At 32.5% G+C, this 25,592-nt stretch overlaps 3 protein-coding genes across 3 annotated transcripts in view; 1 reads left to right on the top strand and 2 right to left on the bottom strand.

The window, feature by feature from the left end:
* The window catches only part of LOC125837375 (probable protein phosphatase 2C 10), a 1,808,044-nt gene that overhangs the window by 293,113 nt on the left and 1,489,339 nt on the right, over positions 1-25,592 (top strand). The window lies entirely within an intron of this gene.
* On the bottom strand, positions 4,910-7,091 carry LOC125837388 (uncharacterized protein C6C3.02c-like). Its single transcript, XM_049516524.1, has 5 exons — positions 7,024-7,091; positions 5,602-5,658; positions 5,399-5,482; positions 5,146-5,303; positions 4,910-5,006 (listed from the first exon to the last, which is right to left on the bottom strand). The coding sequence occupies exons 1-5, from the start codon at positions 7,040-7,042 to the stop codon at positions 4,914-4,916; spliced, it is 411 nt and encodes a 136-aa protein (XP_049372481.1). The 5' UTR covers positions 7,043-7,091; the 3' UTR covers positions 4,910-4,913.
* Positions 8,101-19,039, bottom strand: LOC125837394 (GATA transcription factor 24-like). Its single transcript, XM_049516528.1, has 7 exons — positions 18,640-19,039; positions 17,739-17,822; positions 17,520-17,653; positions 14,457-14,567; positions 14,159-14,264; positions 8,386-8,457; positions 8,101-8,285 (listed from the first exon to the last, which is right to left on the bottom strand). Exons 1-7 carry the CDS (start codon positions 19,018-19,020, stop codon positions 8,196-8,198), a joined length of 978 nt encoding a protein of 325 aa, XP_049372485.1. The 5' UTR covers positions 19,021-19,039; the 3' UTR covers positions 8,101-8,195.

The raw sequence follows: 25,592 nt of genomic DNA, 5'->3' as shown, positions 1-25,592 counted from the left end.
GAAAAACAAAATGCAACTCGATCAAGTACAACACCAATGATCACTATCGAAGCAACTAAACGCAAAGTCGTCGACATGAGCAACATGCCTTCCGCCCCTAAATTCAAAACAATCATCATGAATTCGTCAAATGCTTCGGAGGAAAATGAAGCCAACTTGGACAACAACAATTATACCTTCATCTTGTATAAATTGGCTTTCATCATATAAGCTTTTACCAATCGTATTTTTTCAACTTCTCTCCTTCAAGCTTGGTCTTTTTTGACCTTCTCTTCTAAAGGTGAATTTCAAGGATAGTATGTTAGATAGTATGGCCTCTTCCTTTTTTTGTTATGTATAAATATATTCTCTATTATTGAGTTGCTTACTGCCACATTACTAAAAATAATCTTCCATTTTTATTCTCACATTTAATTTCCTAGAAACATATGCTGAAAAAATCAGCTTCTGTAAAAATATGTAAATAGCATTACGTAAACAACGTACATAAGTAGAGCAATCACAAATGTAATGTATAAACATGTGTATATATATATATTACAGTCCTTTACTAATTGTCGCCCAACCATGTTTGGTTTTGTTAACAAACTTGGGCCGAATGTCTAAGTGTAAAACGAAAAATTGGCATAGCATGACATGTTATAGTTAAAATTGGCAATAAATAGCCCATTTATAATCTTTTAGCAAAACAAAGATTTTTGAAAATCTATTTGGCATTTATTAGCCATATTTTCTTTTACTTGAAAGTGGGGTTTTTTTTTCTAAAAAGTTATTTTATTCCCTAATTTTCTCCAAATTTTTCTCAAGACATGTTTTTTCTTTCACCGATCCTTTATTTATTGAAAGTTAAAATTTTATTCTTTCTTCTTCTCATTTCTTATTTTAAACAATTCTTTGTTAATAATGATTCTTTCAACATTTCTCTTTACCTTTTTTTTTTTATCTTCTTACAAATTCTTCATACATGCATATAATCTGTATTTGCTTAAATTTTCTCTTCCGTATTTATGTTCATATACTAAATCGTTTCTTTTCATTGTTCTTGACTATATTTGCTCTATCATATATATATATATATATTTAATCTGTCATTGCCAAAACTATATGAATTTTATATTGTGGAATTGAAGATTTCAATTTAATTGGGCAAAAATTGAGATTATAATGTGTTTATTTTTTATATTTATTTTCATGGGTAAAAGGAATCTCATGAGTCTTTTGAAAAAATAAATCTTAATTTCATTTTTTTTTTGGGTGGTATAAGTACAAAACAGTGTGTAACTTGAATGTAGAATCTGTTTATAGAATTTTATTTACTGCAATTCTATACATTTTTTACGAGAGAAAGTATTTTTTATTAGTAATGCCATTTGGTTTGAATTAGTAATATTTAACACATAATAATTGTATACATGATTGTGTATACATTGGTATAAAGTCATTCAATTTAATGTACACAACTACTAATTGAATCAATACACGAATTAGTCATATTTAATGTCTACACAAATGTGTATACATTGCAGTAGAAACCATACGTTTAATTGTATACATAAACTAATTGAATGAATACACAATATTTTTATGTATACACAATATTAACAATGTATACATAAATTTATAATGTATTCATAAATATTCTTTGAGTGAAACATTATGAATTCATACTGAACTGATTGAATACATTAGCCTAATAAACTCGTTAAATAAGTATATACATCATTTATTTTAGAGAATGCATAATGTATACATAATTGTTTTTTTAATTGATAATACCTTGACGTATTTAAACTTTTCACCTTAAATTGAAACATCATTCGAATAGCATAATTATTTTTATCATAGATATTAGAGAGAGAAATTTCTTGTAAACTTGACATTCTGTTAGTATAGTTTTAGTAACACAAGCAATAATATTGCATTCATTAAAATTCAGTCTCTCGGACAATCATATGATTGTAACCAATAAAATATAAAGTGTTTGTGTTGTTGACACCAATAGCAATCAAATTGGTATTGACAATTCCATCTTCAAATTTAGCACTTGAAAGTGTATAATGTATGTGTAATCATTTAAAAATTTATTAAATATAAATTTATAAAATGATTGGAATTATATTAAATTCATTAATATATTAGTCCAAATAAATATTATGGATTAATATAATTGAGTTAATTATTTAAATTCAATAAATATGAATTTAATTAAGGCCTGCTCCATAAAGCCCATATGCCATGTCACTTAAATCTAATTGGCCGAAAGGAGTCCTCTTCTAATCACAAATCCTCTATTTTAAAACTATAAATAGGGGTCTTCATAAATCAGAAAAAAAGACCAAGAATTTTAACAAGAAGCTAGAGAAAGCTTGTGGATCAAAAGCTGCAGATTTCTCTACAAGTTCAAGAATTCAAGCATTCAAGATTCAAGAACGTTCAAGTCTCAAGAACGATCAAGATCAAGAACGACAAAGATCAAGAACGATCAAGATCAAGACCGCCGGATTCAAGATCAAGCTCGAAGCCCTTGGATTCAACTAGAAGTCAAGATCAAGATAAAGTTCAAGTCCAAGATCAAGATCAAGATAGAGATCAAGATCGAGATAAATCTCAAGTTCAAGATCAAGCTCAAGAGCCCTTGAATTATATTTGAAAAGGCGAATTCAGAGGAACAATAGAGATTGTAACACTCGCACCTAAATCAATAAAACGATTGTTGCATAATTTTCCGTTCTTGATTATTGTTTTCTCGACGCGAATTTTATTGTCTACAGTATGCCAATAACTTTTCAAGTTATACATGATGGATAGTATTTGAAAGTTTCCTATTCTTTCTTCAATTGTGTGTATACTCGAAATTCTATATTGTTTCGTTTCAACATCGATATTGAACGTCGATTTTATAATGAAATTCAAAAGAATTAATAGAAGTATCAACATATAAAGGATTTGAAATCAATATCCGTATTGATAACCACCGCTTCTATGGAACAATCTACAAAATTATTATTACTATCCCATTCTCCATTATAATGAATCAAAACAATCAAAGATGTCATTTATATCTTGATGCTCTTATTTGCTCTACGTTGTTTTTTTTTTTAAAAAAAAGATATACTAATAATGGAGTTGGGTTTAGAAATTTAAGGAAACTGAAATGCTAACTTCCTTAGTTATAGGAATTAAAATCACAAAACAATCCCACGTCTTCTATTTATTGCCAATTGGTTGTGAGATGGTAAAAAAGTAAATCTATAAAAATACAGTTAATTTACTTTTGGGATAATATATGCTATTATTTTTTTTGGACTAGTAATTGCTAAATAAAATTGGGCTATAAATTGCTAATTCTATGTAGCAGTTGTGCCTTTGTGTCAATTCCTCGTGTAAAATCTCCTAAATTTTACTCTAGGATTCTCATTGTCAATGATGCAGACTTAGAGCCGTCAACATGGGCTAGGCCCGTTGGGCCGGTCTGGTCTAATCCGTGATTTGATAGGGCAGGGCTATGATTTTTGGAGTCCATTTAAGAAAAAGGACTTTTTAGCTCGACCTGAATAAGTCTGTCGATTTGTGGGCTTGAGAAATATAGATAGAGTCGGCCCGTGGGCCAAATAAAAATTAATTAAAATAGAGTATTAAAAATAACAGGAGTCTACACTCAAAATCTGTTTAAATTTGAAATATTACAATTTAAATACAAATTATGTTTATAAAATATGTACTACATAAAATAAAAAATTCCTAAAATTTCTAGGGAATAACTTAATAGGCCATAGCCTATGGAATATTATCATAGTTTTTGTGTTTTATTATGATCATTGGAAAACAATTATGTTAATATTTCTATTTACCTATTTATGTTTTTACTTGAATCAAACTTAATAAATATTATATAGATAATTTTATTTGTGTATTTGATTAACAAGTAGTAACACTAATCTCATGTAATATTGTCTTGTCGATATTTATCATAATATTTTTAAATTATAATTTAATTTAAAAAATTATAAAAAATATAATTTTAAGACAAGATGACTGACCTAGCAAAGCCCGCCCACACACTTGTGGACCGACCATTTTTTGGCCCACATAAAAAATGGGTTAGCCCAACTTGGCACGTCAAATTGCAAAGTCTATACGAATTAGCCCGGATGGAGTGGGCTAGCTCATATTGACAGCTTTAGATGCAGTTAACCAAAAAAATGTCATCGCCTAGTCACAAGTATATATGGAAAGATAGGTTTAGCTTTTGGAAATATATTGAGTTCGTTGCTGAATGGCCATGGATCGTAAATCAAAGCGGCATAATATCACTATTAGATTTGTTTTCCCGAGTGAGAATTTTCAGATACAAATATAGGCTGACAACTAATTTGGAACTAAAACCTCAAGGAAAGCGCATAGCTAGTCATAATACTTGGTTAGATGTTAAAAACTAATCCCCCAGCCATAAGGGAGTTATACTTGGCTGCACTAAATAAAAATCTTTCATGGATCAGAGACCCAGAATAAGAAAAGGACAATAACATGAATGCGGTATATTCCACGGGTACAGGCAAAGTCAAAATTCAATACTTGACACTTTCGAAGATGTTAGCTTGTTAGTCATATAAATTATACTCACACAAGACCTTGGAGTTATATTATCTTAAACAATGGGTATAGTAATCAATGAAGCCAAATGTAGCAAATCATAGCATAAAAGCAAACTGAAATACAGTTATCATGGACAGGTCCATAAAAGTCCAATACTTTAGGCTTCAGCCAATAATTATTGGAGGCAAGGTATATCAAGAACCAAATTCACTTGCCAAATCAGTGCCAGCTAGTTCTTGATCATAATTCAATCTTTTTTAACAATCAGATTAAAGAATGAGTTCAAAGTTATTAACTCCCAACCAATAAGCTTAAGCTTAAGCATTCATCATTGAGTTCCTCCTGCACTCAGACAACATGTCCATGTAGAACTGGCACTTGCCAATGTCACTTCCAGAGCTATTAATGCACTGCAAGTTGAACCACAAATAATGGTATCATCAGAATCTTCTTGTGTAAACAAGACGGATCATACAGACTTGGAAGGCTGAAAGAATAACCTCCGATTTGCATATTATAGTAGTTAAAAGGAGTGAAATTAACACTTACATCTTGGAATGCTTTAGTGTGCACACCACAAGCATCAGAACCAGCCGGAGCTGCTGCTGCTGCCTCAGCAACAACAGTTTCATGTTGAATAGTGCGTGGACCCATGACAGCATCTACAGCCCTATGTGCCACAGCACTTCCAGTACCAAAGGCCATACCTGTAAAACATAATAATCACATCTTTAAGCAAATTTGCAACAAAATATAATTGAAGAACTCGTTAAAGTTTACACACTGCAGAATATACTCATACCTTGAGCTATGGTAGAACCAATACCACCAAGCATGGATCCACCACCACTACTTTGCATGGGAGCTGGTGGAGGAGCATGATGTGCTGCCAAAAATCAAGATAGAATATGAAAATGCACGAGCAAAGGAAGGAAGATTAAATCACATCAACCAAATGACACAAGTTGCCAAGAGATAAAAGCCTGACTACCAAAAAAAACTAACCTGGGGCTGGAGCAGGACGAGGGGCAGCGCGAGGGGCAGGACGAGGAGCAGATCTTCCTAAACAACAAATCAAGGAAATTAAAAATCATCAACCAGAACAAAAGAGGGACGAAAAATCCCCCTTTTTCCTTTTAGCAAAGAATGAAACTGCTCTAATAAATTACAACAGTGGACCTTAGCACAGCGGCTAAAGTGTCAACATTAATGGAGAATCAAAATGAACTAGAGCAACCAACTAACAAAACAATAATATTACAGAATTGGAAGGAAACCATATTCTAAATACAACTGGAAAAAAATTACTACCTCAATCCTATACATTGAACATGAAGAACACTGCATTAAAACAAATTCCTATAATTGAGGTTTTAAGCAGTTCTGCAGGCGATCTATCTTGCCTTCATTAAGAAATTCACGCTAAATCCCGCTCCTTTTAGGAATTGTTGAATCTCATGTCAAACTTCCTGGTCTAATGCTGGACACACAAATCTAGAGGACACAACTAAAAATAAATATTGTCTACATAACCAGAATTAAACACTGGCTCTTCGGTGAAAATGCTAATGAGAAGAACCAATTCTGCAATTAGCTTCTCAATACAACAAAACCTTATTTTCATCTCAAACTACAAAGCCAGAAATACAATCAACCTAAGCAGAAAGGAATTCCTAGTTCCACCTAACATGAGCTCAATTGAGATTATTTAATTGTCACATAATTAAGCCCATGAAAAATAACTTTAAGTAATAACCACTGATTGAGGCACCAAATACTGTATCAATATTTAAACCTTGTACAGTTTTCTTCATTACGTAAGCATACTTGCAAGCACCCCTGGACCTAGAGGTAAACATGAACCCCTCGGCAAAAGCTTACATTGTATATATAAGGTATTTTAAAGAATTTTTATGTGTATATATTGATTTTAAACCTCTTGAATAAGGTTAGCTTAGTGGTTGACGGGTTCAAAACTCAACTAGTTCAAATCTTAGGCACTAATTTCAAAATAATAGAAAAGTTATAAGAGAAGAAAACATTCATGTTCAAAGGCTAAAAGACAATTGGAATTTGGTTAAAGCAATTACTTTTAATATGGTCAAGCAAGGAAGATAAGAAGTCAGTATGATATGATTAAACTGTGAGTAAACTCAAATAGAAAGCAAAACGGTAACTTAATGATGATTCAAATCAGTTCTATTTCAAAAAAAAAAATGATGATTCAAATCAGTTGAATCGAATACGAAGTCAACCAAATGAAAAGAAAAACGGAAAGAAGATTAATCGTTCGATTTCATTGTAAAGAAAGATCCATATCCGTATCAATCAATTTCCATAAGTAACCAAAAATCAATGGAAAAAAAACCCAATAAGCAAAATAGATCTAAACAGAAAGATGAATAGTTGATCGAATATGCTTATTACCAGAGCTTCGGCGAGGCATGATTTCTTGCTGAGGGGGCGAAAACGCAGAGAAGAGAATTGAGATCACAAAAAACCCTAGATATGCAAAGAGATGTCGATGAAGATAATATTTCTTACCAAATCTAAGTATATATTTTGTTTTTAATAAATATGATTATAGATGTTCACGCGGCTTTCTTAGTGACCAAGAAAATACATAACTTTGTGCTCAAGAATAAGGGGTTTGTTTGAATTATTATTATATATTTTTTAATGTAGCATATTAACTAAAATGTTTACTATATTTAATTTTTGGATTTTATAACCTCATATTCCCCCTTCTGTCCTGAACGACTCGAAAATGCGAAAAATCCAAACGCCGGGGAGTGGGTCATTACAATGTACGTACCTACGTATGTATATATAAATTTAATTCGTCCAACTTGATCAACTTCTCGATCAAATGCCATAAAAGCAAAAAAATGGTCAAAATATAAGTACCTTCAAAGTGATATTAAAGTATATATATCCTAAATTCAACTCTCTCCCCATCTAATTGCTCCTTCCTTAATTAAAGGTCTCGGGTTGCAATTTTAGATATGAAAAAATTCTTGGTAGTTTGCACTACCCCCAAATGAGATCCTACCTGACACGAATCCGAAATAATCATATACTTAATACAGATACCATACAAAACACCAAGTGGTAAACCCAAAAAAAACCTCTTTCTAGTGTGCATAGTTTGATGTTCACTCTTCGGTCTGTAATAATACCCTCAGTTTTTCAACCTCGTTATAGTTCTTTCACATGATGAGTAACTTGTTTATACCATGGTTGGTGCCAACGTACCTACTAATTTAAACTAGAAGTACCTTCATATAATACTAGTGCAAAACGAAGGCTCCACTCCAAGAATATTAGCGTTGAGTTTTTCACTGCATTTATATGATCAAAGAGAGACTACTAAAAATGCTTTAGTGCTTAAATAAGATGTCGGATACTGATTCAAAATTAATTACATTTAAAATAGCAGAATAAACTTATATGATGGAATAACCTAAAATCTCAGCAATGTGTTTGCCTGAGTTACAGTATCATATGTACAAATGTATGCAACTTTGGCAGATATTAGACACATGATATTTTAGTTCAACACCACCAGAGGTGACCACAAATAAGAGAGCTCTCTACCATCATTCAGACGGAAGCACCATGTTCTCATCATCTGATGTGATGATACCAGCAGCCGCCATAACATCTGATCCATCAGCTTCACCATTATTCTACCAGTGAAAATATCATACCAAGTTTAGTTTAGGTTTCAGAGATTACATATCAAAGGATATACGTAACCCCACCAAAGAGAGAGAGAGAGAGATGCACCTGTTCGCTAGATTTCACAGAGTGCTCCTGAGCTCCTGTAGTTGAAACTTTAGAAAGATCTCTTAAAATCCCCTGCAAAATTCACAAAGGAAAAGTAACATGACCACTCATACAACCAGATTACTGTTTGGACATGATAGAAATGACTTTTAAGTTCTGATTATAACTTACATCAAAACATAAAAATAGAAGTTGAGAGGAAAAGAGTGTTGAAAGCAAAACAACATACATTTCATGAACTTATTGGATAAGAATACAACATTTCATTCATAGAAAATACCAAAAAACCCAACATGTGATTGATAGACGAAGGGCAATTTTGAAGAAAGCATCCAAAGGGCTGGCTGATGAGTCTTTTGAATGGAAGACATAAGAGGAGAAGAAACAAAAAGTGGCGAAAGGAAAATTACATATTCAAATATACGATTCCAGAATTCAACTTTTGGAAGTAGGAATGAAAAGATAAACCAGCATTGAAGGGAAGTAACTTACGAAACACTTAAAGAGTGAGATCACTCACCACTTGGCACCTAGGAGGTAACCAATTTCTAGAAGAACTTGATTTGTGAAAGCATAACATTACACATTCAGTGCCGACTGCCGAGAAAAGATCAGACACAGTTTTACTGATGAGCAGGAAGTATATACAACTAATTGCAGTCATTTGAAGAACTAATTTTGGTAGTTCGTATTTTTTACCCCTTTTTTTTTTGGGAACAAGTACCTTGCCTCTATAACCCCCAAAGGTAGGGGTAAGGGTCTGCATACATCCTCCCCTCTCCACAGACTGCAAGGTAATTTTATTATAAAGAGTACCAAGTAGTTTTATTATTTGGTAGGAAAATTCTCTACACATTTATTTTTACGAACACAGAAGATGGTTGATTTCATTGTCAACTTTTGAAGCTGAAAACATTTAACACTTTGCAAGTATGCATCTTGCGATTACAAAGCTCCTCATAGAAAGCAACTCCCTGAAAAGGGATCTCAGTGACAGAAAGGTAATATGTCCAGTTTTATCATCCCCACTCAACCAAAAAGAAGCGCAAATATACTGCCGAAGGAGAAGGATAATTCCTAATTTTGAGTTCAATAGCCTAATGTAAAAAGAAGAGGCACACTTAACCACAGAATACATTCTCTACAAGGTGAAACTGCAAAATAGGTACTTAAATGTCCTAGCAGTGTTGCAAAGCCAATAGACATGGCGAGTAAGTCATAAGATAATCCATTCAAAGCATAGTATGACACTAGATAAAAATATGAATATAGAAGAGAAACAATAACCAACTAATCAGACTGTCAGGAAGAGTTAACTACATAATAAAAGATACAGTTCAACGAAAAGTGAGCAAAGGAGGGAGGATGTAGAAGAACTGTTGGCGTTGGTTAATAATATAGCCAATATTCTTGCAAAACTAGGAGAAAGTAGAGTTAATTTCATGTCCTTCAACTCTTCTCTCATTTTTTTTCTCCTTCTGCTTCTATACTTCACCTTTTCATGTGCCGCCTTAAGGATCAATTTAACAAGTATTACAGGACATCTGAAGTTAAAACCTCATAAAGTGGCTAATAAACTTTGGGATGTACTTTGGAGCTATAGGGTCATCATTTTTTTCTCCGTCTGCTTCTACACTTCACCTTTTCATATGCAGCTTAAAGGATCAATTCAACATGTATACTATTACAGGGCATTTGAAGTTGAAATCTCATAAGATGGCTAATAAACTTTGAGATGTGCTTTGGAGTTATAGGGTCATCTTTGAGATAGCGAATATGAACCTTGGGCACATTTGGCTTTTCGAAACCCAAAAACTAGGTGGTGTTTGGAAGAACAACCTTGGGTTAAAAAGGGCAGCCCAGTGCACAAAGCATCCCGTGTTAGCAGGGATGTGATGTAGACAACCTACACTTGGGTTATAGAAAAAAATAACCAAAAATTTCGAAAATGTAAAAATAATTCAAATTTGTTTTGATTTTCCAAGAGAAAAATCTTACCTTTTGAGGTTCCAGTTTGACCTTTCTTTTCTTTATTATGGTCTTTCTGTAAAAAATATTATGCACCATTGCTTCTCCCTCGTCTTCTTTTTCATTTTTTAGCTCGTGATATCCTTTTTAAAAATCTTTTTTTCCTTGTAATCATAAGTCATGTTTTTATGTCATATGGTACAACCTTGTTAATCTAATGCATGTCTTCTTGTTGAATTATTACATATATTTATACTATGATGGTTGAAATAATAATGGGGATTAAAAGTTACCGTTATAGTTTTTAGATAAAGTAATAACTTTTATTAATATTTGAACAGAAAACATACACTAGTAACAAAAAAGTAGATGGTTTTCTACTAATGACACCCAATCTTCTATACATAAAGGCACCTTATGGATGCACCAAAAAGATACAAGGGGTGAAATATCATTCCTTAACTACACAAAATTCATCTCTACACCCTCAAAAGTTTTCTATTTTGATGCTATAGGACAATGAATAAGAGGTAGTCAGCATCACCTCAATCATTGCACATAAAGAACCGACATAAGTAACTTTCCTCTTTCTTAGATTCTGAGTCATCAATAGATCACCACTTAAGCTGCTAACCAAGTGGAAAAACATACCTTTCTTGGTACCTTCCAGATCCAAATCGACCTATACAGGAAGTCCACCTCCTTCCTAATCAAAAACTTCTCATAATAGGCTTTAATAGAGAGCACTCTCTTATTCCCCACCCCCACTTCATACATCTGCTCTATCATGTGTTATACATTGCTTGTAGAGTAAATCAATAAGCCTTTGGAATTCTATCACTTCTCAATCCTGAAAATTTCTCTTGAATCTCAAATGCCAAAACAATTTTCCATCTTGTAATCTTGGACTCATTGAACTGTCATCACCTTCTGGCATGAACTTCTATTAGGGGTGAGCGTTGGGTTCTTCAATTCGATTTTATCAAATTTGGTTCGGTTCTTCAGTTTTAGAAAAGTGTGCACCGTATACCAAACCAAACTAATTTAGTTCGGTTCGATAGTTTCTACTTCGGTTCAGTTTGTCGATGTTTTTAAATCGATTTTTCGGTGTGAATGAAAAATAAAATGACAAAATCAAAGTATAAGATACTTAAAAATTTAAAACTATGTTAAGGAATGATGTGTCTCACTGTGGAACACTTATTGTGCTAACTAAAAGACTATATTGTCTTTATCAAGAACATTGTGCCTAAAACTAGTTTTTGAGAAAAAACAAGTACGAAGACGGGTTCCTTTACATAACGTACATTGATAAAATATGTTTGAGTTCCTCTTGGGATATAATATTTGAAGTTAACTATTGAATTGTACATTTGTTGCTACTTTGATTTGTTCATGAATGATTTAATTATTAGTTGAATTTATTTTTAGTTAAGAGAATCCCCATAAATCATATATCATATCATATATATATATAAAAGAGAACCCTAGGCCCACCTACGTGGCGCCACCACAAACCAGGATTCCTTTTTTATTTATTTATTTCCAAAACTAGCCTTCCCCTTTCATGAAAAGTTGTGCCTTTTATGAAAAGTTGTGACTTATATGAAAAGTTGCGACTTTTATGAAGAGTTGTGATTTTTATGAAAAGTTGTGCCTATTATGAAAGGTTTATGACCTTTCGAAGGGTTGTAACTTTTTCGAAGAGTTGTGACATTTTTGATAAGGCACAATAAACATTTAAATATTCATGTACGATTTTTTCCTTCATGTTCATCCTATTGTTACAGATCTCGGTATGTTTTTTTTTATAGTCATTAATTTATGCTTATGTTATTAATTGCTTTTTTTGAGTACATATTTTTAACTTTGTTGTTTATGATTCTGCAAAGTTATTGTTATAAGTATTTATTAGAACAGATTAAATAACACACGTTAGTTGAGTATTCACGCAAGTTTTCTCTATTGAAATTGTTGAAGGTACAGTAAAAAAATTCCTTAAAGATCTATACTACAATCTCTTGAAGACAATCAAATTTGGTGTGCCATTGTAAGGACATAAAGACCTTAAAAACTTTATCGCACCTTGATGTGAGAAGTGAACCTGGAAAAGAAGACAAGAATTAATAAACTATTGACTTGGGTTCAAGGATGCGTCAGATGACCTATAGAGGAATATGACAAGACTGTAGCCTCTTTTAATCCCAAAGACATAGATAACTACATAGTAAATTAATTGCTCATATTCAATATGAAGTATGGACATATTCTCAAGTTTACTGCAAGTTGTAATCACTATGGTATGCTGATTTTTAAAAAACGCTCAAACAAACTGAATAATTTGTGTAATATTTTTACCTTTCAAATATATATAATAAGTTGAATTGTTGTCCAATATGGTACATTCGCCCTTTAATTTTTCATTTTAATAATTACTTATGATACATTTAAATAGGGAACTTTAAAATGATATATGTAAAACAAAAGGTAGAGTTGAACTTTCTACACGTTAGAATTAGAATATTTGTTCATTTTTTCATCCTTTTAAAATTTATTTATCCCTTCACCAATAATTATTTATTTATTAGAAAATTTATTATCTCCGATTGATGTTCATTTGAATCCCCAAAAATATCAAATAGTAACACTTCCCAGACAAAAAGATAAATTATAAAATCAAATTAAAGATGACTGATTGAAGGATAAATGATAAGATATTATAAAAATTATAAAATCAAATTAAAGATGACTGATTGAAGGATAAATGATAAGATATTATAAAAATTATAAAATCAAATTAAAGATGATTGATTGAAGGATAAATGATAAGATATTATAATTATCATCTTCCTTTACATTATTAATGTTTGTTACTACGTAATCTTGTATATAAGATAATATAGTGTTTACTTTTAATGACTCATAGGTTTTAAGTAGAGTATTATTTTATAAATTCCGTGATATTAAATTCCCGCGCGAAGCGCGGGTGACTTTACTAGTACATATATAAAAGAGAACCCTCAACCTGGTGACATGGTGCCAACACAAGCAAGGACTCCCTTATATTTTAATATATTTCCACAAGTACCCTTCCCCTCCTTCCAAAACTTCACACTCAGTCGTTTCCCTTCATATACAACGTAACTCTTCATAACAGATGCGGACGAAGGCCTCTTGGCTCTTTTCACAGTCTTTCCCAATCTTCCAAACAACTTTCATACAGCAACTTCTTCGGCAGAATTTGATATTTTGCATACATAGCCTTTAAAGTTATTCAAATCGCTGATGTTCTTCATGTTCCTTCCCAACAATCTTTCCTTCAGTACCTTTCTCGACTGAATTTGAAAGTTCTCCTCTCATGTCGTTCATGTTGGCAGAAAACTGTCCCACATCCCTACAAAACATTCAGGTATGATGCTTTATCAATCTCCTCCCTGTGTTTCCTGTTTCTTCCCAATAACTTCCCCTTAACACCTTCTTTTAGTGTTTCTTGCATCTACTAGATTCGAACTTGAGACCTCATGGTTCTCCTCTCACTTCATTGACAACTAGGCCGTACCTTTGGGTGCCAATCACACCTTCCTACCTAACCCAGTTTCATATCAACAAATAATGTCTTCCAAAATTTGGTCAAGGGATCACTGCTTATCCCTTAAACATAGAAAACGAGAATAGTACAACACAACACACAATACTATTTACATAATGAGGTTCATATAAATGGAACAAAATGTCAAGACACAATTATCATGTGAACTGACAAGTGGAAAAACCAAGGTGTATAGTTTTCAAACACAATACTAACCTTATTGGCCCACGTCAGTCCACATGCATTGCAAAGTGACCTCGGGCCAGCTGGTCCACGGCGCATCATAGGAGTGGATTTCGAACTAGTTCCACAATGTCTACATCTGTTGAGACAACAAGAAAATAAGATCTCAGCTGCTGCATTTGTTTGATTTGATCAGTTCCAACTTAGACGCCACATATAGTTTGGATATTCTGGTATATAATGGGTCAACAGGTTATCACTATTACTGTCTGACTTAATCAACAGAACAGAAACACAAACGACTACAGAACTAGTGAAGTCTGACACTCACAATGTTTCCTGTTCTTCTTGGCTAGAGCCTGCATTCCCCTCTGCAGAAGAAGAAGCTGCTTCATCAGATACTGTCTTGGAAGATGTAAACTGACCCTTTTTTCGCTGCATCCTGACAATAAATCCAAGAACTGTGAGATGCAATAGACCACAGATCAATTTGACCAAAACTACTTTGAATGACCACCGTAACTAGACCCTGCACGTCAAAAAATAGGCAAAGACTGAACTTTAGAGCTTCAAACAGAAAAATAAAAAAAACCAAGTAACCTTATAATTTTTTCCTATCCTCCACCCCTCCCTAGAACTCTCTAGTAAAATTTTATCACTGGACTAAGAGGTGTTTGACCGTGAATTTTTTTTTATTTTATATTTTTGGAGTTTACTAATTTGGTCATAAAATTCAAAATTCAACTTTTTAGGAATTTGAAAAATATCAAAAAGTTATTTTCTTTTTTTTATGACGGTGGTGACTGGGCCAACTTTTGCGCACCTTGACTAATTCCAAGGGATACATATTACCTCCCACCAACAACAAGTATCAGAAAACTCTATCCACCAAGGCTAGGACAAATGGGACGAATCACCTAAAAATAATTTCCACTCTAAATTCTCACAAATATTTAAAAACAACTTGTAACCACGGCCAAACACAACCTACAAAACATATGGGGAAAGAAAAAGAAAAGAAGATATTGCATTCACAACATTTACACTGTCTCAAGCCCACAACTAGATGTCACTACAAACATCTTTTAGCATTAGCCATTTTACTTCCATAGGAGGAGAGTTCCAAATTGACATGCCCGCGAAATGAAGATTAAAATAAGCCTTACATGAGAGATAAACCAATGGAAGATTCCATTCACTACCATTAATATAATGTTTGTACATATTACCATGACCAGCTTGACACCCAGAATCCACCCACCAAATCGAATACCAAGTCAACAGATTGACAAGGTATGTGTCACTCTAGTATGCAAATGCCATTAAGCTCCATCAAAGTTTCCTCCAATGATCTTGCTACTGAAAGTGCATATCCAGTCATGGCATTGGTGAACCCATTATGAGTGTAAGGAAGTCAAGGTTATAGTTGCCCTTCATCATACTTTTTTGATATATTTGCCCCTACCATCCAACTTTAGGCACATATTTTCTCTTGAGATGGTTAAGTCTCATCTCCCCGCTTTTATCCTCCTATGTGGTGCCTATGTGGCATGCCTACATGGATATATATATTTATTCCACTTAAATTTCCTCCTAATTTAATTATTATACCCAACTTAATATCGTACCCACCCATTTAGTCCATAAAACCCACTCCTAATACTCTTATTTCATTGTCACTTCTCCATGAAAAAAAACTATCATGTTCACATGTCAAGCAATGGTTTATTTGTGGTTAAATTTTCAGTTCATGTTCACTTTCACTAAATACATCTGCTTTTTTCATTTTTCAGGAGGGGTGCCCATGCTCTGCCACTATAACATTCTCTGTTCCTCCTCAGCTTGATGGATAGTACTTTGGCAAAAGCATCACCATCTACAGCAGTGAATCCCTTTCATCTGGAGCTAAGAGGCATGTGCTGAAGTTTTTCCTTTTTTTCACTTCTGGATAGATAGCATATTTCCATGACTTTCTAATCTTTTGTTATGTTACATAGAACTGAACTGATTATGTTTACAACTTAGTGGTATCTCCATTTCCCAAAAGGTGTTTTTTAGAGCTTGCAGTTTTGTTTACTGTACGTTCATCTCAACAAGGGAATCATAAATTAGTACCCAATGTATATACTAAAATAAATAAATACAACTAAGGGATAATTTCATAGACCTCCCTCCAAGTTCCCTTTATAATACTTAGTTCCCTTGTGGTTTGAGATGACACCAGCCTTCCTTAATTTGATCTCTTTTGTAACTAAACTAGTTTTAAGTAATAAAAGTCATGTATAATCCAAGTTTACAATAGTCAAACTTTATTAACTCCCCTTAATTTGAAGTGATCCATACTTTCCTAGTCAACATAAATTTGCTAGTTGCGGATTTTCAAGTTTTTCAGAGTTTGAGATGGAAAATTTCAAGCACTACTAAAGAAACTTAGTACATTACCTGTTTATCAACAAAATTAGATAGCTGTAAATTGGGGAAAATCTTGCAATAGGTTAGAAGCATCCGATAAATCAAGAAAAAGTAACACAGGAAACTAGAAAAGAAGAGGAAAAGAAGAAAGTCCCCAAAGGAGCTGTAACTTGTACAGTTGCAAAAGGGTAAACTTGGAATATACATAATTATTATTATTTACAAGGGAGATGAGCGTCAATCAGTAAACCATGAGGGAGGTAAGCATTATGAAGCTATGTTGCTCAGACTCTTCAATAATGTCAAGGGGTGCGTGTCGGATTCGCCAAAAGTGGTGTATTTTTGGAGAATCCGACATGGGTGCGGCATCAGAAGTGAACAGTCCGCGCAACTTAGTTATGAAGCCAAACCTGAGGGGAGGTCTTTGAAATTATCCCTAAAAGTCTAAAACTAAGTAAATAATAAACCACTGATATATCAGGGAAAGGAAAATACAACTGATATATATCTCACTCACTCCAGCTTCTTCTTTTTAAGTCTTACCCACTCCAACTTAAAAGCAGGAGACTTGAACTCATTTATACCATACAATTAGCAGCACAGCAATAACAGAAACTTCTAGCATTCAGTAAGATGAGGAACTAGCAGAAAGGTATCATAACAATATGCCTTACAAGGGACAAGTTGTCACTGTTCTTCTATGAAGCATATGGAAACAGTTTGCTAACGTTTCAGGCAATTCTTTGTTTCCTCACACACTCCACATAGCTATCTAGAGCAACAAAAAGTGACGAATGTAAAGCATCAAATAAGTGTATTTAATACTCCAATTCCAACTAAAATAAAGGTAAGTTAAATTAGAGACATAACAAAAATTGGTGGAGATAACTACTGATTAGTCATGGTACATCAAACATGGTCGAATTTCATTTATCCAACACTTCCAACGTTATCTTTAAGGAAATAAATAAAGCTATATTACCGAAGTGCAACTTCTTTCCGAACAGTATATCGGATCTTTTTATCAAAACATCTTTCTTTCCTTTTTTCCCTAAAACGACTCAAAGAAGCCGCCCGTTGTGGTTGATTCAATCTTCCAGGACCTTCACTTGAAGCCTAGGGAAATTGCAAGAGAAGAACCATAAATGATTGTAAACCAGTGTAACAGCAGAACACTACAGGAGGGAGTAAAAATACATACCCTATGACTCTGGGAAGCCATATTGACAGTAGGGATGCCAGCAGGGACTTCATATCCCCCCAACAGCAGCAGCACCGCCTGAACCTGAAAATCAACGGAGACCCAAAAAACCATTATTTCTCCATATAGTGATTGCCTTAATGACAAAATTATACACCATTTCCAACAAAAAAGGACCTAATTAGAGCGGAAAAGATCATAGAATAATCATTTAGCTGACCTCATTGGGATTGAGGCATAATTGATTTCAAGATTGATTCATCACGATGCTTGTTGATAAGCAGACAGCAATTCAAGCAAACTAAGCTAGATTAAAGTTAACCCATCTCTGTAAAGTTCTTAAATTTAAGAGTAACTCCTATATTTGGAAAAGCAAAAACCTTGGTTGACCTCCTTACTTGGAAGGCTAATCAACTTTTCATACCAACTCATCATTCACATACAACCGAATCTTAGAAATTACCAATTCCCAAGTCTTGAATCACCTCAATTACAAAAGCAACATCAACAACACCTCAATCCCAAGCTAGTTACAGTTGGTTATATGGATCCTCAATATACATTTTGCTTCGTTTGGACACGTTCATTCCATTAAGGCAGGTGTTTGCCTGGTCTTCTAAGTCCTACAAAACTTAGTGTTTTTCAGTCCTTGTGGAAACCATGTAATGTTATCCATGAATATACTAAGCAAAGACCTTATTGATGGGGAATGTCTGCCTGGATTTATGTACAATAGACTCTCTAACAAAACCCTAGTTTATCCTACGCTTTTAGAAACCAAGTGGTCCGCGTGGTATCGACCTAATACTAAACAGACTGCAAAAAAGGCGATAAAGATTCCCATGTAAAGGCATAATTATTTGTACTAGAACAAGAAGAAAGACTTAAATCAAAGAAGCACCTTTTCAGGAGAAACAGCATCATACACAAACACTTCGCCTCGAAATGACAGCGTAAGCTGATCGCTACTTCCTCCACCAACCATTTCCGAGCCAGGGACATACATAGAGTTATGCGGAACGCCTTCCACACCATTCAGCGCCGCCGCTGTAGTAGCCATGGTACCATCGGCGCCGTTATGGAGCCCGTGGTGGTTATGGTCGTAGCCAATGTGATGAGAACAGTCTTCTATGGACTCCATTCCTCCTCCACCGCCACTGCCACCGCCGGCGACGTCATCGTCGTCACCATCGTCGGCGAAATGAGTTTGTTGCTGTCCTTCTCTCTGTACTGCTGCGGTCATTGTTTCTCTTCTGTACATCGTGTCTCTAATCCCTGTCATTTCTCCCTGAAAAATCCTTATATAAGTATTACTTTGGAGATTATTTTCGCTTAGGGCCTGTTTGGAAGCAAGTTGATTACTTTTTAATCTCTTTCTTTTATTTTTGTTTTATTTTTTTTCGTTTTAATGTAATATTTTTATTATTTTAAATTGTTTTTTTTATTATCCTAATATTTTCTAATATTATTTATATTTCATTTTCTTCTTATTCTCAAGCTTTACTTCATGTGATTCCATGCAATTTTCCGTATCTTCTAAAAATAATCATTAGTATAATTTTGTTAGTATTCTAATAATTTTTAAATTGAAGTAGAATTCATTATTGAATAAAGTTATAGACTTACGTTTTTCTTTTCTTTTAAATCATATTTATGTATGTTATGTTGAAATTTGACATAAGAGTATTATGTTAAATTTTTTGTTTTGAATTTAGAACTTATGGTATATTTTTAATTTAATTTGTTTTAGGAGTATTGACTCAAAATTTTATATTACAAGCTATTTTTTTTAAAGTTAGACTTGATATATTATCTTTTTAGCAAATGTTTATAAAATTTTATGACATTATATTTATAATATTAATCCTTTTGTCAAACATGCATTTCATGATGTTCATAGAAATTATGTACTTTTAGTTTTTATGATTAATTTAATTAAAATATACTCAATTGAAAAATACAAATAAATTTATTTTGATAATATTAGTTAAGAACATATGTTTATTAATTAATATTTTTCAAGAGACAATATATATCTTAAATATTTAATATCATTTATAAAGTCCCTTATTTGTCTAATATAAATTTTTTATTTTAAATAATTAATTTTATTTTTAAAATTCAATATAACCTTAAATTTTTAAATGATTACACTTGTGCAACCAAACAATACACTTGTAATTACACTGTATTTACTCTGTGGTAAACAAATAGGTCAGCGTAATTACTATGTTGGTAATTATTACCTTAGTAATTACACCAATTCCAATTACATGGTGGATTTCCAAACAGACCCGTATTTTGATTTTAAATTTGAAAAATATTTTAAAGAAGTTTTTATTATTAAAAATATAATTTTCAACTTTCAAATGTTTTAATTATAGTTATACTATTTTTCAAAATAACAATTCTTATACAAATGTGTTCTCAAGAGTCATTGATTTAGAAGAAAATTATGGGTGGATATTATTATGCATGAATTATTAATACAGAAAATAATATTGTTATGCATGATTTTGTAATGCCGTACTTTTATGAGATGTTTGATTTGTTGTGTAATTGTACTAAAAAATTGTATAGTGTATTAATTTATATTAAATAAAACCACCGTTTACCTAACAAATCAAATAAGATATTAATTTATATTAAATAAAAGATATTGTCAGTTAATAATTTTATTACATGTATTATGAATCTTGTACATCTTTTATTTAGGGTTATTTTAAATAATATTGTATATAGTATATATAGCATATGAATTTTATTATATACTTCCACATTCTATTTCAAATAAAATAACAAATAAATTATCACATAATTTACACATGTATTGATAATGTAAAAAAATGAATTGAATTTTATATAAATAATGCTAAATTTTATGTTTAAAGGTTTTTTTTTTTTTTTTGTAGCTTAAAGATGTAAACGAGTCAGATTTTAATTAAAAAATATGTACAAAAGAGCTAGCACAAAGTGTCAAAGCCCATAAAAAAAAATCTAAAGACAGAAAGTCTAAAAACAAAAGAACATGCAATAAGAAATAGGAAACAAAAGGAAAATTCTAGAAGTGGAAAGTGAAGTTATGAAGTCATCGATCGGAAGTTGATGAGATTTAAGCCCTCTCAACAATGTCCGATCAGACCAGTTGAGTATGCTCTTCAGTGATTTGTTCTTCAACATCTACAACTGATTTCACTCAAGTAAACTCTTCACAAAATTAGTACTCAATTCTTCCATAGGTTGACAACATTTATGGAGTAAAGCTTTGCATGAAACTAATTCATCAGGATTTGATCTTTGGAGAAGTTCAATTATAATATTGGTGAACTGTTTTTCTAGGTCCTTAATCAATTTGTTTAGTCGATCAAAACTCTTCAATAGCATAGCCAATATGGATTGATGTAGCTTCAAAGATGCAAGTAAGTAAACTCTTCATTTTGACTTAAAATAATTTCTTAGGATCGATCACTCCCTTTAGATTGTTCAAATCGAGGATAGGCTTCATCTATTGTTGTTGTAACTAAGTAGATAGATGAAACAATCAAGGTAACTTTCAATTGCATTTCCCAATTTTTAATGGATTGAATCCCACAATGAAATTGATACAACCATAAAAAGATTAAGTATTTCAATTGATTATTACATTTGTACTCGTTTTGAGCAAGAAAATCTGAGACTGAATTAACCAAGACTAGGTTAGGTGAAACTTTATTTGATATTTTTATGCCCTGATTTAGTACCTTTTAAACACCTCTATGCTCTCACTAGGTGCAAGTATTGTCAACCAATTGAAATTGCTTCAGGCTTAAAATGAAACTCAAACAAAAATCATCAGAATCCTCTTTTGTAGCTCAAATTATTAACTTGTAAAGTTGTTCTTGTTCTTATACTCTCTTAATAGTACCTATTTATTGTGTTTGTTTGTTGAAATCTTACGGCTGGTGTGTTGCTTTTATCTAGTACCATTATTTTCCATCATGCACTTGAGACTTCCTATTATGTATTAAATTCATTTGTATTTGCAAAACTAAAAATTGAGTTAGCAAAAAAAAATCAGCAAGAGTATTTTCCTCCCTTAAGAAGTGTTGTACTCTCACTGTGATTACACTTCTGATTTTGTGAATGGTGTTGACCTCCATGCTCACACTCCAGAGGATCTCCTAGACTCTATTAATGATGTTAATCATAGACAATGAATCTGATTCAATTATAATGTTGGTAAATTATTTTTCTAGGCAATATTGTAGTCCTTCCCTTATAGCCCTAGCCTCAGCCACCAAATCAGTAGAATAAAAAATCTTGAAGCCTTTAGCAACCACTAGAGAGCATTCATGATCTCTTAAATAAAAGGCAACAACACTAAAACTAGGATTACCTCTAGAAGCCCCATCAATATTACATTTCAACCAACCACTAGGAGGTGGAATCCACCTAACAATTTTACACTAGTACATAGGTGTGTAATTTTCCATCATGATTATCATTTGTGTCCAATTAGTACAAGTTGTGTGAAATTTTAACCTATTAAACTTGGAAATGGTAGAGTTAATAGCCCACATCACCTTGTTTCTTGTATAAGAACCTCTATGCAAGACTATGTTTCTCATATTCCATAAGAACCATAAGATAATATTAGACATAACTTGGAAGAACACTCTCAACCTAGTATTACTTTGTGCATCCCATCAGTTTTTCTTAGTGTCTAACCTGAATCCATTGACCTAAAATCCCCGCAGCCATTTGATGAGCCAGAGATTTTGGACTCATTTGAGGTTTTTTAGTTCAACAAATAGTGTCTTCAATGTCATTTTATGTCCATATTTGATGTTTAATTGTTGTTTTATAGCTATGAAGACTTAAGGACAAGGTGAAGACAAATACATGCAAAAAGCCAAAAACATAGAAAATAAAGAAAGTGTGAACCTGAAGCTCACGGATAAACTCGGCGACTCGCCAAATGAGCCTGAGCTCGTTGAAAATGACAGAATTCCAAGTTGAAGAGCTCAAAGCAAGTCGACGAGATGTTGAATGGTTCAACGATTCGCCAATCAAGTCGGTAAGATGATGATGATATCGCCGTAAGTGCCAGAAAGTTTGTCTGAAACACAATAACAAATTGGCAAGAAAAGGTGGTATTCGGTGACTCGCCGATCAAGAATGGCGATGCCTATTAAGCTCACCATTTATGGTTCAAACACCTGAATCTTAAAGCAAGGAAGAAACAACGAGAAGAGGAGTAGTTAGTGACTCACCGAATGTGTTGGCGAGCCCGACTAACATCACCAAAAGTGTTTGAGAATGTAATTTTCTGCTAATTTTTAGAAGCTATAAATAGCTGAGAAGAGAGAGAAAACTCACCTTCCATGCTCTGAAATTATCATTGAGAAGAATATCTTGAGTTTTTGAGTGTAAAGCAAGTTTGTAATTCAACTTTGAGGGTTTTGATTTGGGTTTCTTAATTTTGAACTTTAAGCTTTCATATCCAGATGACAAATAACGTTTTTGGTTTAATTTCTGTTAATTTCGTTATGAGTAGCTAAATTCTAGATTCTAGGGGTGGCGTAATTAAAGTTTGGTGTCAATTAAAATAGTTGGTTTTTGTGTATTGCTCAGTTTTACATTGATTTACATGGATACAAACTAATTGTCATGTTTTAATATATGATTTGAGGTTGAAAACTTAAATCTAGTCTATATCTTCATGTTTTGCTTGGACAAGAATGCACGAAGTGGATAGTTTGTTTGATACTTGTATATTAACTATGATTTCTAAGTTTGCTTGGAAAAAGAAATTTGGGGTTTCATTGCTAAATGCAAGATTTGCTTGAAAATAGAAATCAATGTTGAGGTATTGGATTGTTTTGCATGTGCTACATGAGAGGCTTGAAAAAAGCTCTTGTGATAAACAACTTGTGATTGAAGAAATGCATTTTTTGTGCTTGAGCTTAATTTAGCCTATTCATGTGAGATTGATGTTGTTGAGCAATCACATTGACTCTTATTGAAAATCAATACCCTCTTCCGCACACTCGTAGATTACCTTTTTGCTTGTCACTCGTGTTAACTTATTATTGTCTTGATAAGAAATTGGTTTCTAACTCATCTTAAATTGATAACTTGAACAATGTTGATTTAAATTATGTTACTCGTTGGTTACTATTTTGCTACAAGAGATTAACTCACGGTTTAACTTTGTAATTGAATTTTTTCTTATACCCCTCCCTATGGTATTCAATCTCGACCTCATACGTTTGGTAATTATATCGCTAATGATCACCTACTTGTTGAATTGTTATACGAGTAATCTGAGCATTATTACCCTAGCATAGTAATCCCTAACAAAACTAGTAATTTCTCCATAAATGAAGAGATGATCAATAATTTTCCTAACTGGGACCTAAAACATTGACACAAATGTGATGTTACGTGTGAAACAATATTGTAGTGGGTAGTAGTGAAAGAGAGAATTGAAACAAAGAAAATATTCTAAGTCTTCAACTATATTCACTATATACAAAAAAGAGTATTTATATGTTGAAGGAAAGTTTCTTTTGTGGAGCTTTGGACTCTTCAACTAAACCGGAGTTACTTGAGTTGTACGAAGTTGTTGGACTGTTGTATCCTGTAGGGGACAAGTCAAGAGTATTACTATTGGATCAGTGTAGATTATGCCGCAGTGGACTTGAATCTCCTTAAAGAGAGCGAAATATCTGCGCCTCAACCTGAATACTTTTTATTCAATTTTTGTTCATTTTATTTTTAACTGTAATTTATTGTATTTGTGGTATATTACACCAACAATTTTAAGGAGATTCATGTTTTTGTTACGATTTGAAAAAGTACGGATATCAAGATAAAAGAACTTAACATCATTCCGCTCAACCTCGCTCTTTTCAAGAGATGAAAAAGAAAATATATATGGGTAAAGTATTTTCTACTTGCTCAATTCAAGAAGAGAAAAAGGTATACGAAAAAAACTTTTACTTAATATTTTCATGAATGAAGTGATACTACTTTTCATGAAAAAAATTATAATTAAATTCTTAAATAAATAGGGGTACAGAAAATGAGGAAAAAATCATTGTGAAATTGTGATTTTTACATCTTTGAGAAATGCTCTAAAAAGAGTGTTAAAGTGCATATATTTATTTTGGAATAAATCATATGTTATTGTTTGGCTATAATAGGATGACTTTTGACTCTAACATGAGAATTATAAATAAATTATGAAAAGAATGTTGAGTAGTTATTTAACATGAAATGTTTTGGGTGAGATAAGTTTCATTCTTGGAATAAAAAAAAAATCATAAAACATGTTATGAAATTTTCCTTGTCAAGTCACATAATGTTGAAAAACAAGTGAAATACAATCTTATTGATTGTGTGAGTCTTGCAACTCCTTTTGATTCAATTGTGTGACAAAGAAAAAAAAGGAATTTGCTAGCCTAATAAAAAAATGTGAGATGTGTGACTGACAACTTGACTTGATGTTGTGCTTGCAGTAAAAATACTTGGCAAGTACAATCAAACTAGATGAAAAACATATGGTGCTATTTGTTGGAATGAGAAATGCAAATTATTTTTTGCTAATTCTACTATGGCGGCTGAAGTAAAAACAAAAATTAATCTTCAACTAGTAAAAAAATGAATTGATTTTATTATATCAAACACTTAATTTTGAAAAATTAATTTTTCTAATTTTGATTAATTATGATAGCACCAATATTATTGGGAGAGTACAAAATCGTTATTATAATGGTAAATTCAAACTCATGAGGAGAAAACACAATATTGTGAGATCATATTGATTATTGGTATACCATCAATATTTATTGTGTTAAAATTATTTGTGAT

This window comes from Solanum verrucosum, unplaced genomic scaffold, assembly GCF_900185275.1.
Source record: "Solanum verrucosum unplaced genomic scaffold, falcon-dt-bn FXZP01000147.1, whole genome shotgun sequence".
NCBI lineage: Eukaryota > Viridiplantae > Streptophyta > Magnoliopsida > Solanales > Solanaceae > Solanum > Solanum verrucosum.
Note: the sequence above shows the minus strand (reverse complement) of the source record. Positions and strands in the feature narration are given on the sequence as shown.